Raw genomic sequence first — 26,257 nt, 5'->3', positions numbered from 1 at the left:
TCAATTATTTGGTGCTCAGCTTTCTTTATAGTCCAACTCTCACATCCATACATGACTATGGAAAGACCATAGCTTTGACTAGATGGACCTTTGTTGGCAAAGGAATGTCTCGCTTTTTAATATGCTGTCTAGGTTGGTCATAACTTTTCTTCCAAGGAGCAAGCGTCTTTTAATTTCATGGCTGCAGTCACCATCTGCAGTGATTTTGGAGTCCCAAAAAATAAAGTCAGCCACTGTTTCCACTGTTTACCCATCTATTTGCGATGAAGTGATGGGACCAGATGCCATGATCTTCGTTTTTTGAATGTTGAGTTTAAAGCCAGCTTTTTCACTCTCCTCTCTCACTTTCATCAAGAGGCTCTTTAGTTCTTCTTCACTTTCTGCCATAACGTTGGTGTCATATGCATATCTGAGGTTATTGATATTTCTCCTGGAAATCTTGATTCCAGCTTGTGCTTCATCCAGCCAGACATTTCGCATGATGTACTCTGCATATAAGTTAAATAAGCAGGGTGACAATATACAGCCTTGATGTACTCCTTTCCCAATTTTGAACCAGTCCACTCCTCCGTGTCCGGTTCCAACTGCTGCTTCTTGACCTGCATACAGGTTTCTCAGGAGGCAGGCAAGGTGGTCTGGTAGTCCCATCTCTTTTCCATAGTTTGAATTTTCCACAGTTCGTTGTGATCCACACAGTCAAAGGTTTTAGCGTAGTCAATGAAGCAGAAATAGCAGAAGTAGTTTTTCTGGAATTCTCTTGCTTTTTCTATGATCCAGCAGATGTTGGCAATTTGATCTCTGGTTCCTCTGCAGTTATGTACATGTGTAAAAATACACTGAACTGTACTTTTAAGATAAGTGCTCTGTATTCTTAAGATTCGTAGAGTATATGTCAGTAACAATTTTTTGATAAAAAGAAAAACAGAATGCAAAGGAAGACAACAGAATTCCCTTTGAGATGACTTTTCCAGCTGTCTAAAGGTGACAGACCTTGTAAAGAATGTCTGGAGAATTTCTCTACCATTGCTGAACTGGGTAGGTGGGTCAATGGTGCACAATTAAAGCATTGATCTTGAAATTTCAACCTTGCTTCTCCTTCTATGGGCAATTAACTGAAACTTGATAGCTCTCCCCCCTAAGACATGTGTCGATATTTCCTACAGTCAAAACACAGAGCTACTACATAAAGATGTTCAGAGTTTCCAACTGTACCGAGTTCCTGAAAGAAACAAATCACCAGGAAACACTTGTCCCAATTCATAATGCTGGAGAGAGGGCTGCTTTAATTAGATTTGTACTTCAGACATGATATTCTCCACCACCATGTGGACACAACAAAACATCTAACCTCTGCACTGTTTTCTGCTTGTTTCACTTAAAATGTGAGCATTGATGTCTTTCCTTTTCTCATGTTTAACACCTAACATTCTCAAAGAAGTGGAAACAAGAATACTTTTTATTTCTAACAGCAACATGTAGATAATACTGAGAGATCACACTACTATAGCAACTTATAACAACAAAAGTAAATATTTACTCCTTGTTTAACCTTGTATGTTTCATATGCTTTAGTTCAATTATTGTACATTGTGTGTAAGAGACTTGCTGAGTAATTTTTAAATATTTTTCATCTTGAAAGCTCATAACAACTCTGCCAAATACGTCATATTGATAATAGTACCACATGAAGTTGGCTAGTGTTCGAGCTGGGATCTATACCAATGTTCATCTATTTCCAGAGACTGAGCACAGCCATACTTTTCTCCTGCTCAACATTCAGCGTCACTGAACCACATCATTCCCCAGCTTTATCAATAAAGGCTTCTAGTGCCAACTTGGGACACTGTCTCCCACTGTCAGAAGAAAACCTGTCCTGTCTCCCTGAACACTTTATCTCTTCCTGGAAGCCACTCATGAGTTAAAGGTCTGTCCCTGGTGGATGAAAACAGGCAAAAGGAAGTCCCACTTACCTTTACCACTTCTTCTCCATCAACAATCTTCAATTTTTCTAAATTCTCCTGTAGCAGTTGTGGCTTCATACGCCACTTAAGCAAACCCAGCAAGCCCACTAAAACAGAGTCCAGACAAGCAGAATTACTATTTACTGGCCTAAACTGCCCATATCAGGACCCCCGGGGCCTGACCACACATACACACACTCACAAACACACACATGGACACACACACGCAGAGCTGTCAGTGGTCCCAGTACCATTCTGGGTGAGCTTCGTGGAGCACACTAGCGTAGATATGGAGAAGACGTCCCGGGAGCTGACGGACAGCCCCCCAACGCTGCTGGAGCTTCGACTCAAGGTGGCCCCCTTGTTCTCCACGTGGTGTCGGTAAGAAGGAAGCGTCAGGTAAGAGCTGGCGTCCTCCATTTTCTTGCTGTCTCCCTGGAAACAACACCCTTGTTACTTCCCCAGCCGAAGGCACACACCCATGGCCACCAGAGCCTGCAAGGCCCGAGTACACGCTGTAGGCGGGGAGGGCCAGCGCCGCGGGGAACGTCATCGGCGGAGCGACGCGCGGCGGCTGGGGAGGTAGGGCTATTTTTCCACAAGGCGGGGGGAGAAGCCAAGGTCACATCAATGGGAAAGGGGTTGAACATTCACAGATTTGAAGGCTCTATAGACTTCATTAATGGCACAGAGGGAATTAAAGATTCCCAAATAGCATATTTTAGTTCATTCTAAGTTTCATAAGATTTTAATACAAACAAGCCCACCAGCGGGATAAGGAATCAGATTAAAGAGGAAAGGCACTGGATTCTGAAAGTGATGGGATTTAGACCCTGTCCTACTAGTCACAAGTCTGTGTTATTTTGAATATGTCCCTTTGTCTCTCTGTGTCTCGTTTTTCTCTTGATTAAACTGATCATCTATGCTTCACAGCAAATTCTAGAAACTTTGGGTGGACTAGATGGCAAAATGCGTACAGAAGACTTAGTGAGATGACAGAGACATAAGTCCCTGGCATGCTGAAGTGAATGGATGGAGGGAGGCCGTATAGCAGGCGACAAGTGTGGAGCCCTTACTCTGCACTGGGTGCCGCAAAAAGTGCTCTTCGTGCTTCAGTGGACATCATTTAAGCCTCATAGCAGCTGTTACTGATGGGGATACTGGTAGCATCTCCAGTTTACAGATGAGGAGACCAAGGCTTAAGGAAGGTGACCAAACTGAAAACTGACTGCAAATGGTACTGTAAATCTATTGAGGAAGAATGGCCTTTAAGCCAAGAACTACCTGGATGCATCACAAATGAGAAAACAGGCTGTACAGAAGAAAAAAGGAGTGTTCTGGAACAGTCACAGAGACTCAGAGAAGAGTACCATGTGATGAAGATTTGATGAGGCTGTCTTTGCTATCCAGACCAGAGCAAAAGGGCAACCCCAGCCTCCAAGGCTGAGAAAGTCAAGGGCAAGAGTGTGATCTCTGTGATCTCTGACCACTTAGCCTTGCCCTGATCCACAGCTATACCCTGTGCCTCCAGCCAGGTGCCGGCAGAGGCATGCCACTGTCATGAACGGGGTTGTGGGGGAGCATGTAAGTCCAGGAAGACACCCCCCACTTCCAGAGAACAGTGCAAGTCTCATATGCAAGAAGAACACAGCAACAGCTACACTCTTCTACACGGTCCTTCTGCATGGGTCATCTTATGGTCATAAATATGACCATCACCGTTTGAAAAAGAAAATAAGTCTCAGGAAGACACACAAGATGACTTCAGGTTACCAGCAGGATTAGAGCTCTAAATGCTAATATTTTTTACCATTCACTATAGTGATGAGTCTCTCAAATATTTCTTGCTGGTCTTCTGAATACCCCACAGGTGTCTTACGGAATCAAAGCCCATTCTGTGGGTGACAACCTTCCACTTACTGAGAGTGCCATGCGCCCATCACTGTCACGTTTACATGGAATAACTCTTGTGATTCTCACACTCACTCACTGAGGGCTCACAGATGAGGACATGGAGGCCCAGAGAAGTCCAGACTTGGTACCAGGTCTCACAAATGGAGAGCCCTGAAGCGTGTCACTGGGGTCCCTGCTCTCATTTACCAGGCAATCTTGCCATATCCCCCTCACTTCCTATATGCTCCTTGCTGCAGAGCTGATCTCAGTTCATGGGCTTCCCTGATGGCTCAGCAGGTAAAGAATCCACTGCAATGCAGGAGATAGATGCAGGAGACACTGGTTTGGTCCCTGGGTGGGGAGTATCCCCTGGAGGAGGGAATGGCGACCCACTCCAATATTGCTGCCTGAAAAACCTCATGGACAGAGGAGCCTGGCAGGCTACAGTTCACGGGGTCACGAAGGGTAGAACACAGCTGAGCACAGCACAGAGACATGGTACCTTTAGGACAACCAAGTCATGGCATCCATCATGCAGAGTGGTCCCATCCTCCTTCATCAGCTTCACGTAGGACATGGCAAAGTTTTTTTCTCCTTTGTCTTTAGCTAAAAATGGCATTTTTGAGGTTAGGAAAGAAAACGGTACCTGGGCCACCCACCCACTACCAAAAGGAGTGATCCCACCCCACTCCTCTTAGGGCCGCAGAGATGCCATTTGGTACTCACATTCCAGGGATGACCGATGTCGAAACATGAATCGCAGGTGGATCCTCTGCATGTCTTCAATAGGGACAGCCACCTCAGCAGGCAGAAACCAGAGCTCAGGAGACAGTGAGTTAAATGGCCCTCCCCACTACACCCTGCCCTCCCCCCAAAAAAGGCAGCCTGACCATTTAACTGAGAGTGCTGTGTGCTAATACATCACCCATTCATCAAGCCTGATGAACTGTAAATAAATTACATAAGAACTAGCAATGAAGAGAAAATAAAGTACCAAATGTAATCCATTTGGCAAATTGCATTCCCAGCCAATGAAAAGGGATCCGTAAATTATAGTGAGGAAAAATGAATCTCCCCAAATTGATATAAAAGTCACATAACTTTAGCGCAGGATTTGATGCACTGCAAACTGTATGATGCACATTTTCCTTACACACTCCAGGAGTTCAGGCAACTGCAGCAGGGCTTAGCAAATTAACAATGCCCATTAGGGGGCTTGCTGGAAGACTGTCATCTATGTAGATTAATAAAAATGTTTGAATCTGATCATATTTGAGACATCCTGGGGTTCATTTCATGGGAATCTTTGGTTACAGCCGTGTTCAGATGCTTGTTCCTCCAAGGACACTGGGCCAAGACCATCACCCCTTGGTCACCCAGTTTCACTGTCTAGTGAACGGTCTTTGCTGTATCCTTGATGCAGGTGCTTTCGGCCTGGGTCTGGACTATCCCACCACCCAGAGCTCCACAGCAACCTCTGTATTGTGCATTTCAGGCTTAGCAACCTGTGGGAAATCCACTCAGGCTCTCAGTGGGCACTGCTCCAGAGAATGAACTTTGAGCCCCCTCAAAAATCACTTGTTATGCGTCTCAGAGCAAAAGAACTGAGAGTTACACGGGCAGCTGTTGTTCATTCTTTCACTGCACATTGAATCATTACTACCATTATGTGAGGCACTGGCCAGGCTGACATTAGACAGCGTCCTTGCATCCAAAGAGACCGCAGCCTACACTGGGCAATACATAATTATCACGATGTGATGACAGCTCACAAAGAGATATAACTGGGGTGCACGAGAACACAGAGAGGAGAGAGCAGCCTGGTCTGATGGTCTCTGAGCCCAGAGATGGGTGGGCCATTTGAAGAGAATGAGTGCAGGGAGACCCGCTGGGAACACGGGAATGCTGCGACAAGGCAAGAACCACTGAGGCCTGAACAGCTCCCCCCACAAGGGGAGCCTGACCAAGTCTTCAGTTTGGGTTCAGAGCACAGGGTGAGCAAAAACTGCTGCTCATCACAAGACAGAGATATCTGAAGCTGTGATCAAGCTTCACTGTTCACTAAATTAATTCCATACCCTATTTTTAACACACACTATTCCCTTTTGCTATAGCGCGACAATCTGGTAATGCAAATATTTGTGGTTAATGCCATTTCCATCTGGGGTACCCTGTCAGTAGGGGATCTTCCAGGCATTAAATAGCTTTTTATAGCTTCACATTTGCTCGCAAGCTCCATCACTCCTCACTGATGAATAGAAGGACATAACTTGGTGGCTGGGGCACAGTCTATGAGACCATCTGACAATTCCAAGGCAACCAGGCCCTGACCAAGGAAGGGTGAGCAAGAGAACTAAGACACTCACCCACTGGGCCACCCTTCCCCTGCCTGACACACCACCAGACACAGGATAGGGCATTGTTTCAGGTCTTAGGGAGGTGTCTTAAGAGTCCCTAGATTCATGTTTGCAATTATTATCATCATTGTTATTGTTTTTTATTATTATTATTACCTTGACTGTTTCCATCCACCGTGGCTGTTTGACTTGATAGTATACAACGGACCGGTATTCATTCATAGGCTTGTCCCCAGCTCCCACACAAATTGCATTCTGACCCAAGAAAAATGAAAAGAGAAAACACCATAGAATTGTCATTTCCTATGCTTGGGCAGTTTTGGGCCAAGGCCAAGGCTGGCCATAGGGCCTGAGATAACCCTTCCTTCTTTAAGCCTTCTGCCAGGTACCCTTCTCCATTACGGATTTACCCATGAATGTGCCTGGCCCTAGGAGTGACAGCTGCTTACTGCAGAGATTCTATCACTTGCGTTCTGGGAGTCACTGGAGCGCAGTAGGTGCTGACATGGCTGCCCTGTTGTCACTGGTAACCGGCCTTGGAGTTGCTGCATGCTGCCAGTCTTCTTAATCCTATTTGTTTCCTATATCTGAATTGCACAAAGCTTACAACAGGCTCAGGTCAGCCAGGCACCAGCTCATTCCAATGGATTTCTGATGCTCACATGTCGAGGTCCCAGCAGAAGCTGGGCAAGGGGAGGGAGATCAACCTTCAGACAGACACATGGGCAGTGGGGGCTAAGGAAGCCCACAGTGAGGGAGCATCTTCCAGACACCATCCCAGGCTAAGCACTGGGATATGGGCATGAGTCAGACAGGAAACCTGACATGAGGGCTCAGTGTGGTGCAGGAAACATCATATGAGCAGATAAATCACTAGGCAACATGAAGTGACAACAGATACATGTAGCCAGTTCCTTGGTATCCTTGGGGGCTTGATTCCAGGGCTCCCTCTTTCCCATTGCTGATTTTAAAAATCCATAGATGCTCAAGTCTCTTATATAAAATGATATAGTACAGTTGACCTTCATTATCTGCAGATGCAGAACCTATAGGTTTAGGTATGGAGGGCTGACTGTGTAGTAATACTATGGAGCACTGAGAAAGGTCACTTCAGTTCTCCCTAAAGACTCAAAGAATATTTCTTAGAGGTAATGACAGTTGAAGATCTCAAAGAAAGATTCCACAGCAAGTTTGAGCAGAAAGGCAGGAAGGATACTCTGAGAGAGTGAGAAAAGAGCAAGCAATATAAGGTACTGATTCTTTGCCATAGAAATCACCCTCACAGTAACAAGGAATTATCTTGCAATAGACTATGCACGTGTGCATGCTCAATCACTTCAGTCATATCTGACCTTTTCTGACCCCATGGACTCTAGTCTGCCAGGCTCCTCTGTCCATGAGATTCTCCAGGCAACAATACTGGAGTGGGTTGCCATGCCCTCTCCCAGGGGATCTTTTCAACCTAGGGATCGAACCCACATTTCTTGCATCTCCTGCAGAGGCAGGCAGATTCTTTACCACTGAGCCACATGGGAAGCCCTGCAATAGACTAAGAAAGTGAAAGTGAAAGTCACTCAGCCGTGTCCTACTCTTTACGACCCCACAGACTAGGCAGTCCATGGAATTCTCCAGACCACAATACTCGAGTGGCTAGCCTTTCCCCTCTCCAGGGAATCTTCCCAATCCAGGGATCAAACCCAGGTCTCCCGCCTTTCAGGCAGGTTCTTTACCGGCTGAAACACAGAGTATGCCAGCCCCTAATTCTATCTGTGTTCATTCCAGTTGTTTGGTCCCAAAACAAGATCTAAGGTAGGGTCACCCAGAAGAATCTTGAGGTTGATTTTTAAAACAGAACAAGAGATTTTAACCTCAAGTCTTCAGAGATCTAGGGACATGAGAACTGGTTTTGCAGCCCCAAGCTCCCAAACTGCAAAGTGTGTCTCTGGGCTTTTTATGGTGTAAGGATCCATGCTTCTCACCAGATTCCATCAGATTCCATCAGATTCTCTAGTGGATCCCCTACCAGGCTGAATGACCAAAGCTGGCCACATACTTTCACTTTGGGTCCCCTGGTGAAGCAAGCTAAGCTATGGGAAGTTACAATCCTGTCCCTCTTACTTGAGAGCCTGCTCCATACTTCTGAGCTATCGGAAAAGAATGAATTTTGTTTCAATACAGACTGATGCTACCTACAGCCAGATTGAAACCATTTGAAAAGGATATAGCATCCTTTCAAAACTTACCCCTAAAAAACAAGGACAACCAGGGAACTGCAAGTCAGGGAAGACACACAACTCTCTTTTCAGTGGGATGGATCCTTTCAGAAGTTCTTAGGTACTGAACTAAAAATATGCTTCCAAAGTTCTGACCACGTGGAGTGCTGTGACCAGTGCCATGCTGTGCCTTTTATACTGACTGCCTCACAGTCACCTCTGACGGCTACTGCCATTATCCCCACTGCAAAGCTGAGCAAACTGAAACCCGAGAGACTAAGTCACCGCCCCCAATGGGGGAGCCCCAGGACCACATCGCACACCTCTAACCCCTTGTCCAGTGTTCCCCCATAACAGCCTAGATGCCTTCTACTTCCCAAGATTTATATCTCATGACATTTACGGGCTTAGCATTTCTGTAGCTCCAGTGAATCCCATGTAGCTTATAAAAACTGAAAACACACATATATCTCTGGTGAGAGGAAAACTGCTGCACAGCAGGCAACCGAATCCCACGAAATTATCTTGATGATGAAAATTTCTGATTGCCTAAGGCTGAGGAAAACATTATTTTGAGAAAGACCTATGGCAGTGCCCTCCCCATAGACACTTCAGAGAAAAACCTGAATGTCACCAAGTGTGTAGAGACAGCATGGTAACCAAACATGGGACCCAATTTTAGATCTGTATATGTCTCCAGGGAAAATATAGATCTGTGTATGTTTCCATAAAGAAAGCTGAGCACCAAAGAATTGATGGTTTTGAACTATGGTGTTAGAGAAGCCTCTTGAGAGTCCCTTGGACTGCAAGGAGATCAAGTTACTCCTAAAGGAAATCAATCCTGAGCTGAAGCTGAATCTCCAATACTTTGGCCACCTGATGTGAAGAACTGACTCATTTGAAAAGACCCCGATGCTGGGAGAGATTGAAGGCAGGAGAAGGGGATGACAGAGGATGAGATGATTGGATGGCATCACTGACTCAATGGCCATGAATTTGAGCAAGCTCTGGGAGTTGGTGATGAACAGCGAAGACTGGCATGCTGCAGTTCATAGCATCGCAAAGAGTCAGACGTGACTGAGCAACTGAACTGCACTGAATTGATGTCTCCAGTCAGTCTTGACAATAACTTTCCCCCACTGCCCACCCCCATGGCTCCCAATTAGCAACAAGAGCCCCTAACTGGCTTCAGGTCAGTAGAAGGAAGCCTGGAGTAGTTAATGCCAACTTGTCCTTGGTGGACACACTGCAGTGGGAAGAAAAATCAGACTCCAAACACAAACACTGTTTACCTCATAGGAATCACCTGAGGAACAAAGGACATCAGGGGTCTGAACACACTTTGAGAGTCTGAAAGTACTCTAGCCTGACGAGGTCAGTCTTATCATGAGAAGATGCCAGCTAGTGTCCACAAGGTGGTAATCAAGCCTGAGATGGCTCTCAGTTCAGTTCAGTTCAGTTCAGTCCAGTCACTCAGTCGTGTCTGACTCTTTTCGACCCCATGAACCGAAGCACGCCAGGCCTCCCTGTCCATCACCAACTCCCAGAGTCCACCCAAACCCATGTCCATCGAGTCGGTGATGCCATCCAGCCATCTCATCCTCTGTCGTCCCCTTCTCCTCCTGCCCTCCTTCCCAGCATCGGGGTCTTTTCCAACGAGTCAGCTCTTCGCATGAGGTGGCCAAAGTACTGGAGTTTCAGCTTCCGCATCAGTCCTTACAATGAACACCCAGGACTGATCTCCTTTAGGATGGACTGGTTGGATCTCCTTGCAGTCCAAGGGACTCTCAAGAGGCTTCTCCAACACCACAGTTCAAAAGCATCAATTCTTCGGCGCTCAGCTTTCTTCATAGTCCAACTCTCACATCCATACATGACCCTGGAAAAACCATAGCCTTGACTAGATGGACCTTTGTTGACAAATTAATGTCTCTGCTTTTTAATATGCTGTCTAGGTTGGTCATAAGTTTCCTTCCAAGGAGTAAGCGTCTTTTAATTTCATGGCTGCAGTCACCATCTGCAGTGATTTTGGAGCACAAAAAAATAAAGTCTGACACTGTTTCCACTGTTTCCCCATCTATTTGCCATGAAGTGACGGGACCAGATGCCATGATCTTAGTTTTCTGACTGTTGAGCTTTAAGCCAACTTTTTCACTCTCCTCCTTCACTCTCATCAAGAGGCTCTTTAGCTTCTCTTCACTTTCTGCTATAAGGGCTCTACCTTTCTGCTAATAGAGAACCTCAATGAACACCTATTATGTAGATTACCTCAGCTGGTATTACTAGAGTAAGATTCCACTGCTCACCTCATTTTCAGGCAGACTCCTAGGTATAGAGAGATTATGTAACTTGCTCAAGGTCGTCCCGCTGATTCAGGCTGACCCGGGCTTTCAGCCTGACTGCCTGGCCTCTGAGATTGTGTCTTAACCACCGCGCAGCACTTACCCCTGTGCCCTACCTCCACCCCCAGTAAACTGGCTGGTCTCAGAGGAGCGGAGGCTTCTCAGCCCAGTATCTGAGCATTTGTACTTAAGCCTGCTTCAGGTATCTACATTGGATTGTCCATTTGACCCCCTCAAATCCTTTCCAGGGCCTCAACCTGCAGTTGGTCACTGTCTCTAAATGCTACCTCCTTCCTGTTATTGAGTATTTACTGCCTGCCAGGCTTCCCAGGATTGGAGCAGAAAATGACAACCCACTCCTCTTGCCTGGAAAATCCCATGGAGCCTGATAGGCTACAGGCCATGGGGTCACGAAGAGTTGGACACCACTGTGCAACTTCACTTTCACTTTTCACTTTCATGCACTGGAGAAGGAAATGGCAACCCACTCCAGTGTTCTTGCCTGGAGAATCCCAGGGACAGAGGAATCTGGTGGGTTGCCATCTATGGGGTCGCACAGAGTCGGACACGACTGAAGTGACTTAGCAGCAGCAGCAGCAGGTTTCCCAGGTGGCTCAGTGGTAAAGAACCTACCTGGAATGCTGGAGATGCAAGTTCAATCCCTGGGTCAGGAAGATCCCCTGGAGAAGGAAATGGCAACCCACTCCAGTATACTTGCCTGGAGAATCCCATGGACAGAGGAGCCTGGTGGGCTAGAGTCCATGGTGTTGCAAAGAGCCAGACATGACTGGTGACTAAACAACAACAAGCTTCCTTACAGATACCGTTTTCTATAAACTGCAACCCCATGAGGAAGAGATTATTATTCCTCTTTTGGTGATGGTTTAGTTGCTAAGTTGTGTCTGACTCCAGGGACCTCATGAACTGCAGTCCACTAGGCTCCTCTGGTCCATGGGATTCTCCAGGCAAGAATACTGGCTATTTCCTTGCCATTTCCTTCTCCAGGGGATCTTGCCAACCCAGGGATCAAACCTGGGTCTCCTGGGCTACAGGTGGTCTCCTGCATTGCAGGCAAATTCTTTACTGACTGAGCCACCAGGGAAGCCTTTTTTCCTCTTTCACAGATACATAAACTTGCCCAAGATCACAGAGCTAATTGGAGGGAACGCTGGGATTTGAATACTGGCAGGCTGATCCCAGAGCCCACCCTGTTAACTTCTCTGCCACGGGCCTTCCTGAGCATGGTCACTGAGACTTCAAAGTGAGCCAAGGACATGTCTAACATACTCTATCCACTTACCTTGCTCCTACAAGGAGCAGGAAGAGAAATTGATGGCCCTAAAGGGGGCTGTTCCCACAGGAACCCACCAGCACCAAACAGGAATGTTTGAGTATGCTGTCTGACACTTAATTAGGCAGTAATGTTGTATTTTATTTCGGCAGGTAAAGAAAGAAAGGCTTCCTTAGCAATTTTCAATAGTCAGTCAACTGAACTCCCCCATAACTTACCTCACAGATGAAACTATAAATTATCACTGTGCCTGCAGTTACCTCTCCATTTCAGTCTCCAAAAATATCTGCTTATATATTCATCTTTGATAAGTGCATCTATTCAGCCTGGTTGGATATGACTTGAAAGGATAGCATAGGTGGAAGTATTGATAAAAATGTTTTAGAAACAAGATAAGGGGTCTGCTTTTCCATTACTGTCCCTTCTAATTTGTCCTCCAGCAATATTGAAGGCAAGTGGATCAGTGTTTTAAAAAATGAAGCTGAGGTTAGAGTTCTCCAACAGGTAGTTGATAAAAATGACTTCAAAGCATGGTCTACACATTTGTGAAATGCAAATTCCCTTTCAGATAAAAACCCTCTGCTCTTCCTTTGTGTTTCTTTGAGCACGGTGTTTCTTACTTATTTTATTTTTCAGGAAAGTTTCACAATCCAACAAAAAGAGGATGACTTAAAGTCTTGGATTTTGGTTAACTAGGTATTAATTAATGGAGCCAATCTTTTCCAACAAAAAGGCAATTGTGAGGATATCTTTAAATTTAAAAAATAATTATAAATCTTCCTAGAATTTGATAGAAGTGGTTATTAGCCTAATTTTTAAACTGATAAATAAATTGGGAGACTTTTCTTTTTAATCTATAGGTATTATTTGTTGTTGTCTGCTGTTTAGTCACTCAGTCATGTCTGACTCTTTTCGACCCCATGGACTGTAGCCCACCAGACTCCTCTGGGATTCTCCAGGCAAGAATACTGGAGTGGGTTGCCATTTCCTCCTCCAGGGGATCTTTCCAATGCAGGGATTGAACTTGCGTCTCCTGCATTGGCAGGGGAATTCTTTACCACTGAGCCACCAGGGAAACCCGTTTAATAAGAGGGCCTATAATCTTAAATCAAACCCCATCTCTGCCATATACTAACTCTATGACCTTGGGAAAGTTATTTACCTTGACAAAGGTTTAGTTTCCCCCTCTGTAAAAATGGGAGAAATAATAGTACTGCACCATGTTTATCACACGGTGTTGTTGTTATTGTTTACTGGCTAAGTTGCCTGTGATTCTTTGCGACCCCGTGGACTGTAGACCACCAGGCTGCTCTGTCCATGGGATTTCCCAGGCAAGAACACTGGAGTGGGTTGCCATTTCCTCCTCCAGGGGATACTTACCACAGTCTCTGGCATATAGCAATGCCTCTGTGAATGCCAGCTATTCATAGGTGGAGAAAAATCTGCCTGAGCTATAGGCCCCCAAGCTAAAGCAGAACACCTATCCATACTCACACCCCCATCTCCTGTGCTATCTGATCACCTACTGTGGCCTAAGAGGAATATTTGCCCATGCCGAAACTTCTGCTGAGAGCTGATTTTATTTTCAGCTAAGTACTCTGAAAGGAGAAATTGAAAAGCAAAACCCTCCCACACACTGGACATAGCTGCTGACAACCTTAAAGGAAATATAAGTAAATAAATGCAAACACACATGACAAATATTGTACAGGACATATGCTATATAAATATTTATAGCAATATGCTTTGCATTCCTGAATACACTCTGCCCGCCCTCTGGAGACCAATTTACGGGTAAGGCTTTCCACCAGAATGTCTGGCTGAGCACTGGCGAGTAGATTAAGTGTTGGCAATGTCTGTTTTGAGGACATTCTGTGTCTTCACACCAGCCCAAGGCTCTGTACTGTTCCTTTTTTCTGCCATGTATTTTCCCTGAAAAACTAGCTCAGGTTGCAATGAGAACAGCATTTTGACTGCAAAAAGCTAACATATAAACTACAGCCTAGCAAGAAAGGAATAAGAGGAGGTCATGAAAGGAAAGGGACAGACACTGAAAAGCCAACTCCTTTGCCGTAAAGAAATAACAGCACACCAGGGCTTATTATGGGCTACCAGGCCAGCCAAACTCTAAAGGTGTATATCACGCTACTCGGCACCACCCCCGAAGGCACTCGGCATTTAGAGAGCAGGATCAAGAATAGAAAAAGCAAATCTTTACAAGCAGAGGCACCCGAGGAGGGCCCTGTCACCCAGAGCAACAGCAGGGTCCCTTACAGGCAGCGTCTTGCCGTCCTCCGCACACACACACATGATCACTTCCACATTCCTCTGTGTGGTCTTGTTGTACTTGTCAAAGTCGCCTTGTAAGAGAGTGATGTAGATGTCATTCCTGACGTCCCCTGAGGCAGAGGAAGAAAGACAAGAGTTGGAGTCTGTGCAGCAGGAGAGACGTCCAACAGAGGGCGCGGGGAGTGGGGGACTGGTGGAAGTGCCCCCCACCTTGACGTCTGTTAATGACACTAAAATCAGAACTACTTGGAAAAGCATTTTTACTTCATCAGGGAGACTGGAGCAGTAGGTGACAAGAGGATGGAGGAACAGTAGGAAATCAGTTGCAAAAGGGGAGGTGGTCACAATTGGCCATGTTTTTCTCTCCGTCAAAAATCATTTAATTTTCATCCTCTAGTGACACCTTCTGGGAAGGCGAAGTAAAGCTTCAATTGGATTGATCTTGGTGCATGAATAAAAACCATGGACAGTTCTCTCCATGGGTCTTTTACTGTGCAGAAGGAGACAGAGTGACTTTCCACATGTGTCCAAGTAACACGGACAGGGTCAGGGACAAGGTAGGGAGGATCTTCAGGAATTAAGGGGGTGGTGATAATTGAAAACCCTACAGGGAATGTACAGGAACTGATGTCTTAGTAAAGGCAGGCATAAATAAAATATGACTCCAGTGGACCACAAGTCAGCTGTGGAGAGAAGGGGTTAGTCGGTGAAAGTGGTCATGGATACAAGTACCAGACTCAAGTTTAAGGCAAATAGGCAAGTTTCAAAAGAGTATTATTTTTTTTTTTCAAAAGAGTATTATTATAGAATCTCATTTACTTTTTTTTTTTTATTACATACACATTTGGAAACTACATATAGTCGTGGTTACTTCTGGAGACAAAGATTTAAGAGAGCTTTTACTGTTTCGCTGTATTCCTTTTTCATGTTATTGGACACTTTACTTTTTTATTTCTGTAATAAAAAATAGCTTAACAATTTAAGAAAATGACCATATTCACCCCCAGAAAGAGTGAAATTATTTTACATGAAGTAAAGTGGATGTCCATGGTAAATTTTTAAGTGATAAGTCAGTTACAGAACACTGTGCAGAGTATATCAAGTAATGGGACAGAAAGTATATAAAGTGTGATTCCATTTGTGAGGAGAAGTGCATGTGTATATATTCACGTATTTATGTTTATAATGTAAATGCACATATTTTTGGATATACAGCTGTTTTCAGCAGGGAAAGAAATAGAGAAAAGCAGTAGAAAAGAAAGGAGCTGGCTGTTGAAAGAGAAAATGGATCAGAGAACCTAGACCCCCCTCGACCCCTCCCGGCGGAAGGAGAACCTGGCATGATGATCTCCGGGAATCCCAGCTTCCTGGCCACCACAGTGGTCCTGTCCACGAGGTGTGGGTAGTCCTTGCGGATCTGAATGATGTCACCCACGAGCATCTTCATGGTCACCCAGAGGCCTGGAAGGGAGCACTCAAGATGAAGAGCCAACTTCAAGGTGCTCTCTCAGCCTCTCCCTCCCATGGTCTCTCCCCTTGTTCTCTCCCCAGAGGAGATAGTGGAAGCAGAGACAAGTGGCCACAGATGCAATGACCCAGCCCTGGGGGTGGACGGAAGTTGGGATGCAAAGAGCTCTGGAGTGAGACACCTCTGATTTGAATCCCGCCAGTTACTTCTAGAGGGCCAGCTTCTGTCACTACATCATACCCCTCTAAACCCAACCTGTGTAAAGTGGGCTTGATCCCACCTATCTTATAGGACTGTAGGAAGGAGGGAAGCAAACTAGGAAACATTTCAGTGCCTGACACACAGGAGAGAGTCAGGATGCACCGATTCCTCTCTCCCTTCCAGCACAAGGACAGGTCTCCCTTCTGTTTCTCGGGTAGAGATTTCCATCTCTGTAGATCATGAGACACCACTCTTCACAATGGCCTGTCTGGAAGGAAGGCTGTCTCCCAGAGTCTAGGGTTTTGATCTGGTTGCAGTAGAATCAAGGGAGCCCAAGCTGAAGTCAGGTCCAGCCTGCTTGGCCAGCAGGCACTGTACCTTGCCCTCCGCTGTCCCCCTTGGAGGCGGTGACTTTGCCCAGCAGGCTGTGCAAGAAGTCATTCTCAGCTGTCACCCTAGACAGGAAAAGAGAGCACAAAGCGCTTGCATGGTACCCTCACAGGTTCCCCCCTTGCGGTTTCAGGGGCTCCAGAAAGTTGCCAGCCCTTCTACACACCTTAGGTGAAAAGGGGGCCTGCCCGTGTCAGCTCAGAGTGTACCTGCCGTCAAGAAACACATCTCTCTCTTTCACAAAGCAATATGGCTCTGAAACTTGGAGAATACCTAGGCTACAAAGTAGAGGCCATTTGTATTCCTAGGAAGATTCTTAAAAAGAAAGGATCCCCAAGCCCTCAAAGTGCATATCTGCTCAGCCACGTGGCAAAGCTTTAGCTGCTCATGCTAAGTCCTAATCACATGCTAAATCCAAGTCACTGACCTCATTATCTGTTAAAAAAAGAAAATCCTCCTTAAACAAATGAGGACAATATTCTCAAACTTGGGGTCTTATTCTCAAACTTTTTTAGATTAAGGAAAGGACGTTTACCTTCCTCACTGCCTCCTTTCAAGTAATGGACATTTGTGCCCATGAGGACGAGGTCCTGATTCCCTGTTACACGCCCCTGATATGCTGCTGCTTCATGGTCCCGGCCACATTTGCACTTGATGCACTGACCTGTTGTCACCTACCCATTTAATTCCCCACCGAAATATAAGCTTCATGAAAACAGCCATGTCGACCTTGTTCACCACCGCATGCTCTACGCTTAGCAAGTGCCCAGCTCTCTGCCAGCTTTCAATCAAAGCTTGTTCAATAAATAACACCTGATGAATGAACAGGTTGAAAGCTGGATGGATTTGAATGCCTAGGCACTGAGACCATCATTCTTACCCTTTCCTCTTGGAAGGTCCTAACTGGCTATTATCAACTCAAGGAATCAGTTCATCCTGCTTCTGAGTGGCCCTCAATCAGGAAAAATGTGGTTTCAGAGAATAGAAAGTAATGGGAAATCACTCACGGGTGAAAAGGAATGAAGTGCTGCTTTTCCTCATCACTTTCCGCTTTCCCCTTGATGATGTCTGTTATATCCATAACTAGAAAGAGAAGAGAAATGACTTAATGATTTAAGCCCTCCCGCCCCCAGGAAGGGATGACAATGGGATGAGATAGTAGGGCAGGAAGCTGGGACAGAAAAACTTAAAAGGCAGGAAAGCCAGCATCGGCCACCTGGCAAACGCCTTTGGGTAAGCCGGGCTGGGAGGACGGCAGCCAGAGAAACGTTTAAGAGCCAGGGGCTTAGCAGAGGCAGAGGGGAAAGAGAGCCACGCCCGTGGAACTAAACAATTAGGTTTGCTTCTGACATGTTTCTATTAAAGGTCTACTATACTGACAAAATCCAAGCACAGTGACTCCCTGTAGGATCTGAAGAGCTAATCACCCTCTTATAAACGTGCTCATATTCACAGACACATATCTGGGGATCCTTGAACCCTACATTTCCAGAGGGATCCTGGATCTTCTGAAACTTCTCCTTAAATCAGCCACTGAAGGTCCATAAAACCAAGGTAAAGAACTCCTTCCCCAGAGCAGGGATTATAGAAATGGGGGCAGGGGGAAGAGCATTGAGACTTGCTAGCCAAATAGGGCCAAAATCCTAGTAACAAGAAATTCCTCAAACACTCCAGGCCCCCATCAGGGAGCCATTAAAACTGCCTGGGTAATGATCAACTAGTGACTGTATCTAGCTCAAAAGAGGAGTTAGGGAGCTGAGAGAAAGAGGGGAAACTGTTATCTGAACCTGATCAGCATCCATTCTTTCTGATGAACAGACACTTCCCTCACCTATTCTCAGTGAGCTATATTTGGGTAGAACAATCTCCCTCTGGTTCCAGAGTTGTAGCCTGGGGGATCAAGGAACCAAATCCCCCTGCCCAGAAAAGTACTTTGGGGATGAGCAAATGACATATATTTTAGCTCCTGGGGCTTCTCCTGAAACTAATGGAAAGGAAGTGCTCTCTGTCCCCTGGGCTGCTAAGCAGGTAGGATGCAAACTTGGAAGAGCTAGCCAACTAATTGGACAGCCACCTTCAGAATAAGTCAGCAAAAGGACACAGGAGCTGAGAGAGAGAGATGAAAACTCATTTGAGTTCCTGGATCCAGCAATGCCTGAAGCAATCTATCCCTGAATCTTTCATTTACACCAGATTGCTGTCACTGGAAACTAGAAGAGAAAGCCAGCTACAGCTGGAGACAAAGACACACTTTACAGTCAGGCCCTCGCTGCTTTAACAGGCACGTGGTGAGGTCAGGAGTATTCTGCATACAGAAGCAGAGCATCTAGAGCAGGTCGTGGATCCACCAGGTCCAAGTCCCTCATTTTGCAGATAAGGAAACTAAGGCCCTGGGGAAAGAGCTTGTCCAAGATCACCTATCTAGCTAGCTGGCAATAATGCCAGTTTAAACACCAGTTAGCTCAGGACAAGCTCATTTCTCCCATTCTGCCACTTGGCAAGAAGTGCCAGGGGACTTGTTGGAGAACCAGCTGATTTGTCATGACAGAAGATCTGGGTGTCCTCAGGAGAAACCTGAGACGTTGGGTTTAGATATGGCATACAGGGATTACAAATGTTATACAACTAAAATGTTGTATTTTAACCAAAAGAAGTAAAACTGGCATATAGAATTGCTATTTCCATGGGTGTCTAAATTGCCTTTTAAGAAAAAAAATGTACTTTAGCTTAAATAAAGTGAGTTAATTAAAAGAAAATATATTAGGTAAATAACATAGCAAGTGATAGTCAAATATAATAAAAGCCATAAAAGTGGGACAAGAATAATGAAGTCTTGGAAACTCCCAGGAGAGCTAAAGCTTGGAGAGAAATGCAGAGGTGATGTTTATCTCAAGCAGCCTCACTCGGTTGTGCCAAACGTCCACGTCCACCTGGAACTGAGCTGTGTGGTGGGTGACTCATCCTGTGTACCTGCACTTCCTGTCCTGGGTTGTTTTTTTTTTAAAGATGATTTGTTCCTCATGATTAGATCCCGCCCGTATTGTTCTTCCTTTTCCACCATGCTTGGGAGCGAAGATGCCCACGGCTCAGACGGCTCCGTGGTCCCAACTCTGCTCCAGATGTGGGGATTTCATTATTCACCAACTTCGTCATGATTCTGGACTTAGTCATCAATTACTTTGATTTAATCTCAAGAAATTTAAGTATTAGGGGCTGTCTGGCGTAGGCTTTTGAGCAAGGGAGGGCAAGGAGGAGAGCGAAAGAAAACGTCTGTGAGGCGCACTCCCCTCGGACGTGCGCCCCAGGAACAGGAGGTGCCGTGTGCGTGCCCTTACCTGCCACCCCAAAGGGCCGCCTCAGTCCCTGTGTGCACTTCTTTGTGTTCGTGTCCTTCAGGTCCATCTTCCCAACTCGGACTATTTGACAAATTAAGTAAATTTTATCCCTGTTGAGGTCTTTGTTTCCAAGATCCTGTAGGGCAGGAAGTGAATAGTTACATATTGTGTCTGATGAACAAAAAGTAGAAAAGAAAACCTAGTAATAGAGAATTCGCGAAGGGGGCTATGTTTTAGCACTTAGTATACGTGACATAATTGTATTATACAATTAGTCCTGGAAAATGTGGAAAACCAAGCTATCACATCCATTTCACACATAAGAAAGGTGAGTTTTAGAAAAGAAACTGGTGACAGGACTCTGGTGTTCAGTCCTGATTCTTCCACCTCAAATAGATGAGAAGAGAAGGATAGAGGTGCAATGTCAGCTATACAGACAGCAGTTCCCTACATGCCAGTGGATGGATCCAAAAATAGCATCAGCTACGAATGACTCCATCCATCTGGTCATGCTCAGCGTCTCTGAGGGAGAAGGCCGAAGGGAGAAGGGAAAACCCTAACAATTTCTACTTGCATGTGTGCTCACTTGCTCAGTCAAGCCCGACTCTTTTGTCACCCCCCAGACTGTAGCCCAATAGGCTGCTCTGTCCATGGGATTCTCCAGGCAAGAATACCGGAGGGGGTTGCCATTCCCTTCCCCAGAGGATCTTCCTGACCCAGGGATTGAACCCACATCTCCTGCACTGGCAGGCAAATTCTTTACCACTAAGTCACCCAGGAAGCCCAAACAACTACCATTTACTGAGCACCTAATGTTGCCTGATAGCTCAGTTGGTAAAGAATCTGCTTGCAATGAAGGAGGCCCCGGTTTGATTCCTGGGTCGGGAAGATTCACTGGAGCAGGGATAGGCTACCCACTCCAGTATTCCTGGGCTTCCCTGGTGGCTCAGATGGTAAAGAATCTGCCTGTAATGCGGGAGACCTGGTTTGATCCATGGGCTGGGAAGATCCCCTGGAGAAGGGAAAGGTTACCCACTCCAGTATTCTGGCCTAGAGAATTCCATGGACTATATAGTCCATGGGATCCCAAAGAGTCAGATGCGACTGAGTGACTTTCACTTTACTTCACTTAATGTATGTAAATCACCCAGGCATCAAACAACCCCAAGATCCCAGAATTTCTAACACAACAGAGTTGACTCCAGCTCAGGCTACAGGTCCAGTACAGATGGGCAGGGATTCCATGCACTCACTTACTCTGGGCCCCTGGCTGAAGGATGACCTATCTTTCACAATAGGTGTATCTACTATCCCCAGAGCATGGGAAGGGACTGTGGCAAGACACTTACTGGTTCTTAAAACTTCCACCCAGAAGAGAGGCATATCACTTCCACTCCCATTTCACAGGCCAAAGCAAGGGCCATGGCCATACCTAACTGCAAGGGGAACAGAGAAGTGTACTGAACTGTGTGCTCAGAAGGAGGAACGCAGAAGCTGTGAACACACGGATGTCTCAAACACCGTGAGAAGGGTCTCACACGTCATTGTCTTCTTTGAGTCTTAACAGCTCTCCAAAGTTCTATCATGAATACTATTTGTTGTTTAGATGCTCAGTCGTGTCCAACCGTTTGTGACCGCATGGACTGTAGCCCGCCAGGCTCCTCTGTTCATGGGATTCTCCAGGCAAGAATACTGAAGTGGTTGCCATTTCCTCCTCGAGGGGATCTTCCCGATCCAGGGATCAAACCCACATCTCCTATACTGGCAGACGGATTCTTTACCACTGAGCAACGAGGAAAGCCCAATACTATTACTGTAGCCCAATTCAACATACAAGGAAACCAACACACAAGGAAGATAAAGGTCTTTCCCCAGGACATGACCTTAGTCCTTAGAGACACTGTCTGGTCACTTTGACCCCAAAGTCCATCAATCTAAATGCCACAATGTTTCTCCATCTCCAAACCCAGATGTTTTATCATTGGTGCTGTATGTATGGAGAAGTCTTGAGGCTACTGTAAGAATAAGACTGAAAACCAGAGGCAAGAGGCTAAGTCCAAAACCTGAGAACACCAGAGAACTCCTGACTACAGGGAACATTAATTGATAAAGAGCTCATCTAAAAACCTCCATACCAACACTGAAACCAAGCTCTACCCACGATCCAACAAGTTCCAGAGCAAGACATACCACGCAAATTGTCTAGCAACTCAGGAACATAGCCCTGAGCTTTAATATTACAGGCTGCCCAAAGTCACACCAAACCCACAGACCTCTCAAAACTCACTACTGGACACTTCATTGCACTCCAGAGAGAAGAAATCCAGCTCCACCCACCAGAACACTGATGCAAGCTTCCCTAACCAGGAAACCTTGACAAGCTACTCGTCCAACCCCACCCACAGGGAGGAACCTCCACAATAAAGAGGAACCACAAACTGCCAGAATACAGAAAGGGCACCCCAAACACAGCAATCTAAACAAGACGAAAAGGCAGAGAAATACTCAGCAGGTAAAGGAACAGGATAAATGCCCACCAAACCAAATAAAAGAGGAAGAAATAGGGAGTCTACATGAAAAAGAATTCAGAATAATGATAGCAAAAATGATCCAAAATCTAAACACCACAATGCATTTCTTTCACCATCCAAAGGTGCACAGGAGGGAAACCCACCTGGACCACCCCAGCATTCCAGTGCCCTGCTCAAATCTAAAAGCTTCAGTGTTCCTGAGACCCTCTTCCAGCTGAGATTCAGCTGGAGAAGGAGGGCTGAGGCACGTTGTTGGCATCAGAGCAGAGATCCCTGGTTCTGGCTTCACTAGAGAAGGGTTACTTCTGTTCCAAGTTAATTTTCATGCAGGCATATGTTTGGGAACAGCCTGTCTGCTGACATCAGAGCCAGGGCCTGGTAAAGCAGTCATCCACAGCTTCTCACTATGGCTGGTGTGGGATAAAGAGGGACAGACATACAGCTTTTCTGGGAACAAGACATGGCCTCAACATGGTCCACACTTCCTGCTTGGGGGCTGTCACACGGTTACATTTTATGTGTCAACATGGATAGGCTATGCTGCCTAGCTGCTTGGTCAAACACTAGACTGGATGTATCTATGATGCACTTTGTAGGTCTGATTAGTATCTAAAATCAGTTGACTTTAAGTAAAGGGCATTTCCTTCCATGATGTAAGTGGGCCTCATCTAATCAGCTGAAGGTCTTAAGAGCAAAACTTGAGGTTTCCCAGAGAAGAAGGCAGTCTGCCTCAAGACACTGCAATGTATCCCCGAGCTTTCAGACTGCTGTCCAGCCCTACCGATTTCAGACCTGTGAGCCCCTCACAGTCACATGAGCCAAATTCTTAAAATAAATTACGTATTTATGTATCTTATTGGTTTCATTTCCCTGGAAAACCCTTCACTGATACAAGGTCTGGCCTCTCACAGCTGGAAGAATAGATTCTCCCAAGTCTCCCACTGGGAGGGAAACAGAGAAGGATGGGAGAGGGGGCTTTCTAACCACAGAAGCCCCTCCCCTCATTTGCATTTCTTGCCTTGCTCAGTAGGCAACTGAGTTTGAAATGCCAATCATCTCACAGCCAGCCAGTGGGACAGCCTCTTCTCTGGCCTGTCTGACGCCTTCCTCCAACTCACCCTGAAATCCCCCTGAAATTCATCTTTAGAGGCCATGTTCATTATTTCATTTCTCTCCCCCCTACACTGGTAATAGCTCTCTATTTCTTACCCTGTTAGTGTTAATTTTCCCCAGCTGATGTGAAAGGTCCCAGACATAATATATTTCCAGCTATCCTATCCCACTGATTCCCCACTATTCTCTGCATGCAAGTACTCTATTTTTGTCACAAAGATTTCTTTATCGCTCCACAAACACACAATGCTCACTTTCAACTCTAGATCTTTCTGCCTAAGCCCCCTGTCTGTACCTCTGCCTCTAAAGATTACCTCTTATTCCTCTATATACCCACATCCTTCCCATTCTTGAAAGCTCAGGTCCTGTTTCCCTCATAATGATCTCCATCCTTAATTACTTCTCCCCTCCCATGCGGAATTTTTTATATTTTGAAATATCTATGTTGGTATCTTTCAGAGTCATTTCAGAGCCACAGAATCCCTGTCACCTGACAGGTCCCTTCCTAAATGTTACAGGATGAATTGTGCCACCCCACCCCCACCCACCACCAAACTCTTATGCTGACCTCCCATGTCTCAGAACACGACTGTGTTTGGAGACAGGGAGGTCAGAGAGGTGATTAAGCTAAAATGAGGTGATTAGGGTCGGCGCTAATCCAGTAAGATTGGTGTCCTTCCAAGGAGCCCGGGACACAAACACAGAAGAATGAGTGAACACTCAAGGAGAATGTGGCCACGTGCAAGCCAAGAGGAGAAGCCTGCCAGGAAACCAACAGTGTCAGCACCTGGGTCTCGGACTTCCGGGCACTGGAACTGTGGGAAACTGAATTCTTATTGTTTCAGCAAAAACACCACTCAGTGTGGATGTGACTGGTGACAGAGGTAAACTCCGATGCTGTAAAAAGCAACATTGCATAGCAACCTGCAATGTTAGGTCCAGGAATCAAAGCAAACTGGAAGCGCTCAAACAGGAGATGGCAAGAGTGAAAATTGACATTTGAGGAATCAGCCAACTAAAACGGACTGGAATGGGTGAATTTAACTCAGGTGACCATTATATCTACTACAGGGAGCAAGAATCCTTTAGAAGAAATGGAGTAGCCATCATGGTCAACAAAAGAGTCTGAAATGCAGTACTTGGATACAATCTCAAAAATGACAGAATGATTTCTGTTCATTTCCAAGGCAAACCATTCAATATCACAGTAATCCAACTCTAAGCCCCAACCAGTAATGCCGAAGAAGCTGAAGTTCTATGAAGACCTACAAGACCTTCTAGAACTCACACCCAAAAAAGATGTACTTTTCATTACAGGGGACTGAAATGCAAAAGTAGGAAGTCAAGAAATACCTGGAGTAACAGGAAAATTTGGCTTGAAATACAGAGTGAAGCAGGGCAAAGGCTAATAGAGTTTTCCACAGAGAATGCACTGGTCACAGCAAACACCCTCTTCCAACAACACAAGAGAAGACCCTACAAATGGACATCACCAGATGGTCAATACCAAATCGGATTAAATATATTCTTTGCAGCCAAAGATGGAGACACTCTACACAGTCAGCAAAAACAAGACCAGGAGCTGACTGTGGCTCAGATCATGAACTCCTTATTGCCAAATTCAGACTTAAATTGAAGAAAGTAGAGAAAACCACTAGACCATTCAGGTACGACCTAAATCAAATCCCTTTTGATGATACAGTGGAAGTGACAAATAGATTCAAGGGATTAGATCTGATAGACTGAGTGCCTGAGGAACTATGGATGAAGGTTCATGACATTGTACAGAAGGCAGTGATCAAGACCATCCCCAAGAAAAAAATGCAAAAAGGCAAAATGGTTGTCTGAGGAGGCCTTACAAATAGCTGTAATAGAAGAGAAGTGAAAGGCAAAGGAGAAAAGGAAAGATATTCCCATTTGATTGCAGAGTTCCAAAGAATAGCAAGGAGAGATAAGAAAGCCTTCCTCAGAGACCAATGCAAAGAAATAGAGGAAAACAAAAGAATGGGGAGGCTAGAGATCTCTTGAAGAAAATTAGAGATACCAAGAGAACATTTCAAGCAAAGATGGGAATGATAAAGTACAGAAATGGTATGGACCTAAAAAAAGCAGAAGATATTAAGAAGAGGTGACACAAACACACAGAAGAACTATACAAAAAACATCTTCATAACCCAGATAATTACAATGGTGTGATCATTCACCTAGAGCCAGACATCCTGGAATGCAAAGTCAAGTGGGCCTTAGGAATCATCACTATGAACAAAGCTAGTGGAGGTAATGGAATTCCAGCTGAGCTATTTCAAATCCTAGAAGAATGCTGTGAAAGTGCTGCACTCAACATGTCAGCAAATTTGGAAAACTCAGCAGTGGCCACAGGACTAGAAAAGGACAGTTTTCATCCCAATCCCAAAGAAAGGCAATGCCAAAGAATATTCAAACTACCACACAATTGAACTCATCTCACATGCTAGCAAAGTAATGCTCAAAATTCTCCAAGCCAGGCTTCAACAGTACATGAACCGTGAACTTTCAGATGTTCAAGCTGGATTTAGAAAAGGCAGAGGAACCAGAGATCAAATTGCCAACATCCACTGGATCATAGAAAAAGCAAGAGAATTCCAGAAAAACATCTACTTCTGCTTTATTGACTATACCAAAGCCTTTGACTGTGTGGGTCACAATAAACTGTGGAGAATTCTTCAAGAGATGGGAATACCAGACCACCTGACCTGCCTCCTGAGAAATCTGTATGCAGGTCAAGAAGCAACAGTTAGAAATGGCCATGGTTCCAAATCAGGAAAGGAGTACGTCAAGACTATATATTGTCACCCTGCTTATTTAACTTATACGCAGAGTACATCATGAGAAAT

At 45.4% G+C, this 26,257-nt stretch overlaps 1 protein-coding gene across 2 annotated transcripts in view; it reads right to left on the bottom strand.

The window, feature by feature from the left end:
• DOCK2 (dedicator of cytokinesis 2) overlaps window positions 1–26,257 on the bottom strand; it is a 484,628-nt gene that overhangs the window by 385,918 nt on the left and 72,453 nt on the right. For both annotated transcript variants that reach the window (XM_043887430.1, XM_043887429.1), the window contains exons 10-19: window positions 19,741–19,876; window positions 17,413–17,488; window positions 16,394–16,470; window positions 15,682–15,807; window positions 14,332–14,456; window positions 6,368–6,466; window positions 4,581–4,653; window positions 4,357–4,460; window positions 2,213–2,396; window positions 1,971–2,068 (exon numbers count right to left, since the gene is read on the bottom strand). In XM_043887430.1, coding sequence (XP_043743365.1) covers window positions 1,971–2,068; window positions 2,213–2,396; window positions 4,357–4,460; window positions 4,581–4,653; window positions 6,368–6,466; window positions 14,332–14,456; window positions 15,682–15,807; window positions 16,394–16,470; window positions 17,413–17,488; window positions 19,741–19,876 — 1,098 coding nt within the window. The remainder of the gene's footprint in view (window positions 1–1,970; window positions 2,069–2,212; window positions 2,397–4,356; window positions 4,461–4,580; window positions 4,654–6,367; window positions 6,467–14,331; window positions 14,457–15,681; window positions 15,808–16,393; window positions 16,471–17,412; window positions 17,489–19,740; window positions 19,877–26,257) is intronic.

The sequence above is a fragment of the Cervus elaphus genome, chromosome 25 (assembly GCF_910594005.1).
Source record: "Cervus elaphus chromosome 25, mCerEla1.1, whole genome shotgun sequence".
NCBI lineage: Eukaryota > Metazoa > Chordata > Mammalia > Artiodactyla > Cervidae > Cervus > Cervus elaphus.
This window is presented reverse-complemented; position numbering and strand designations above follow the sequence as displayed.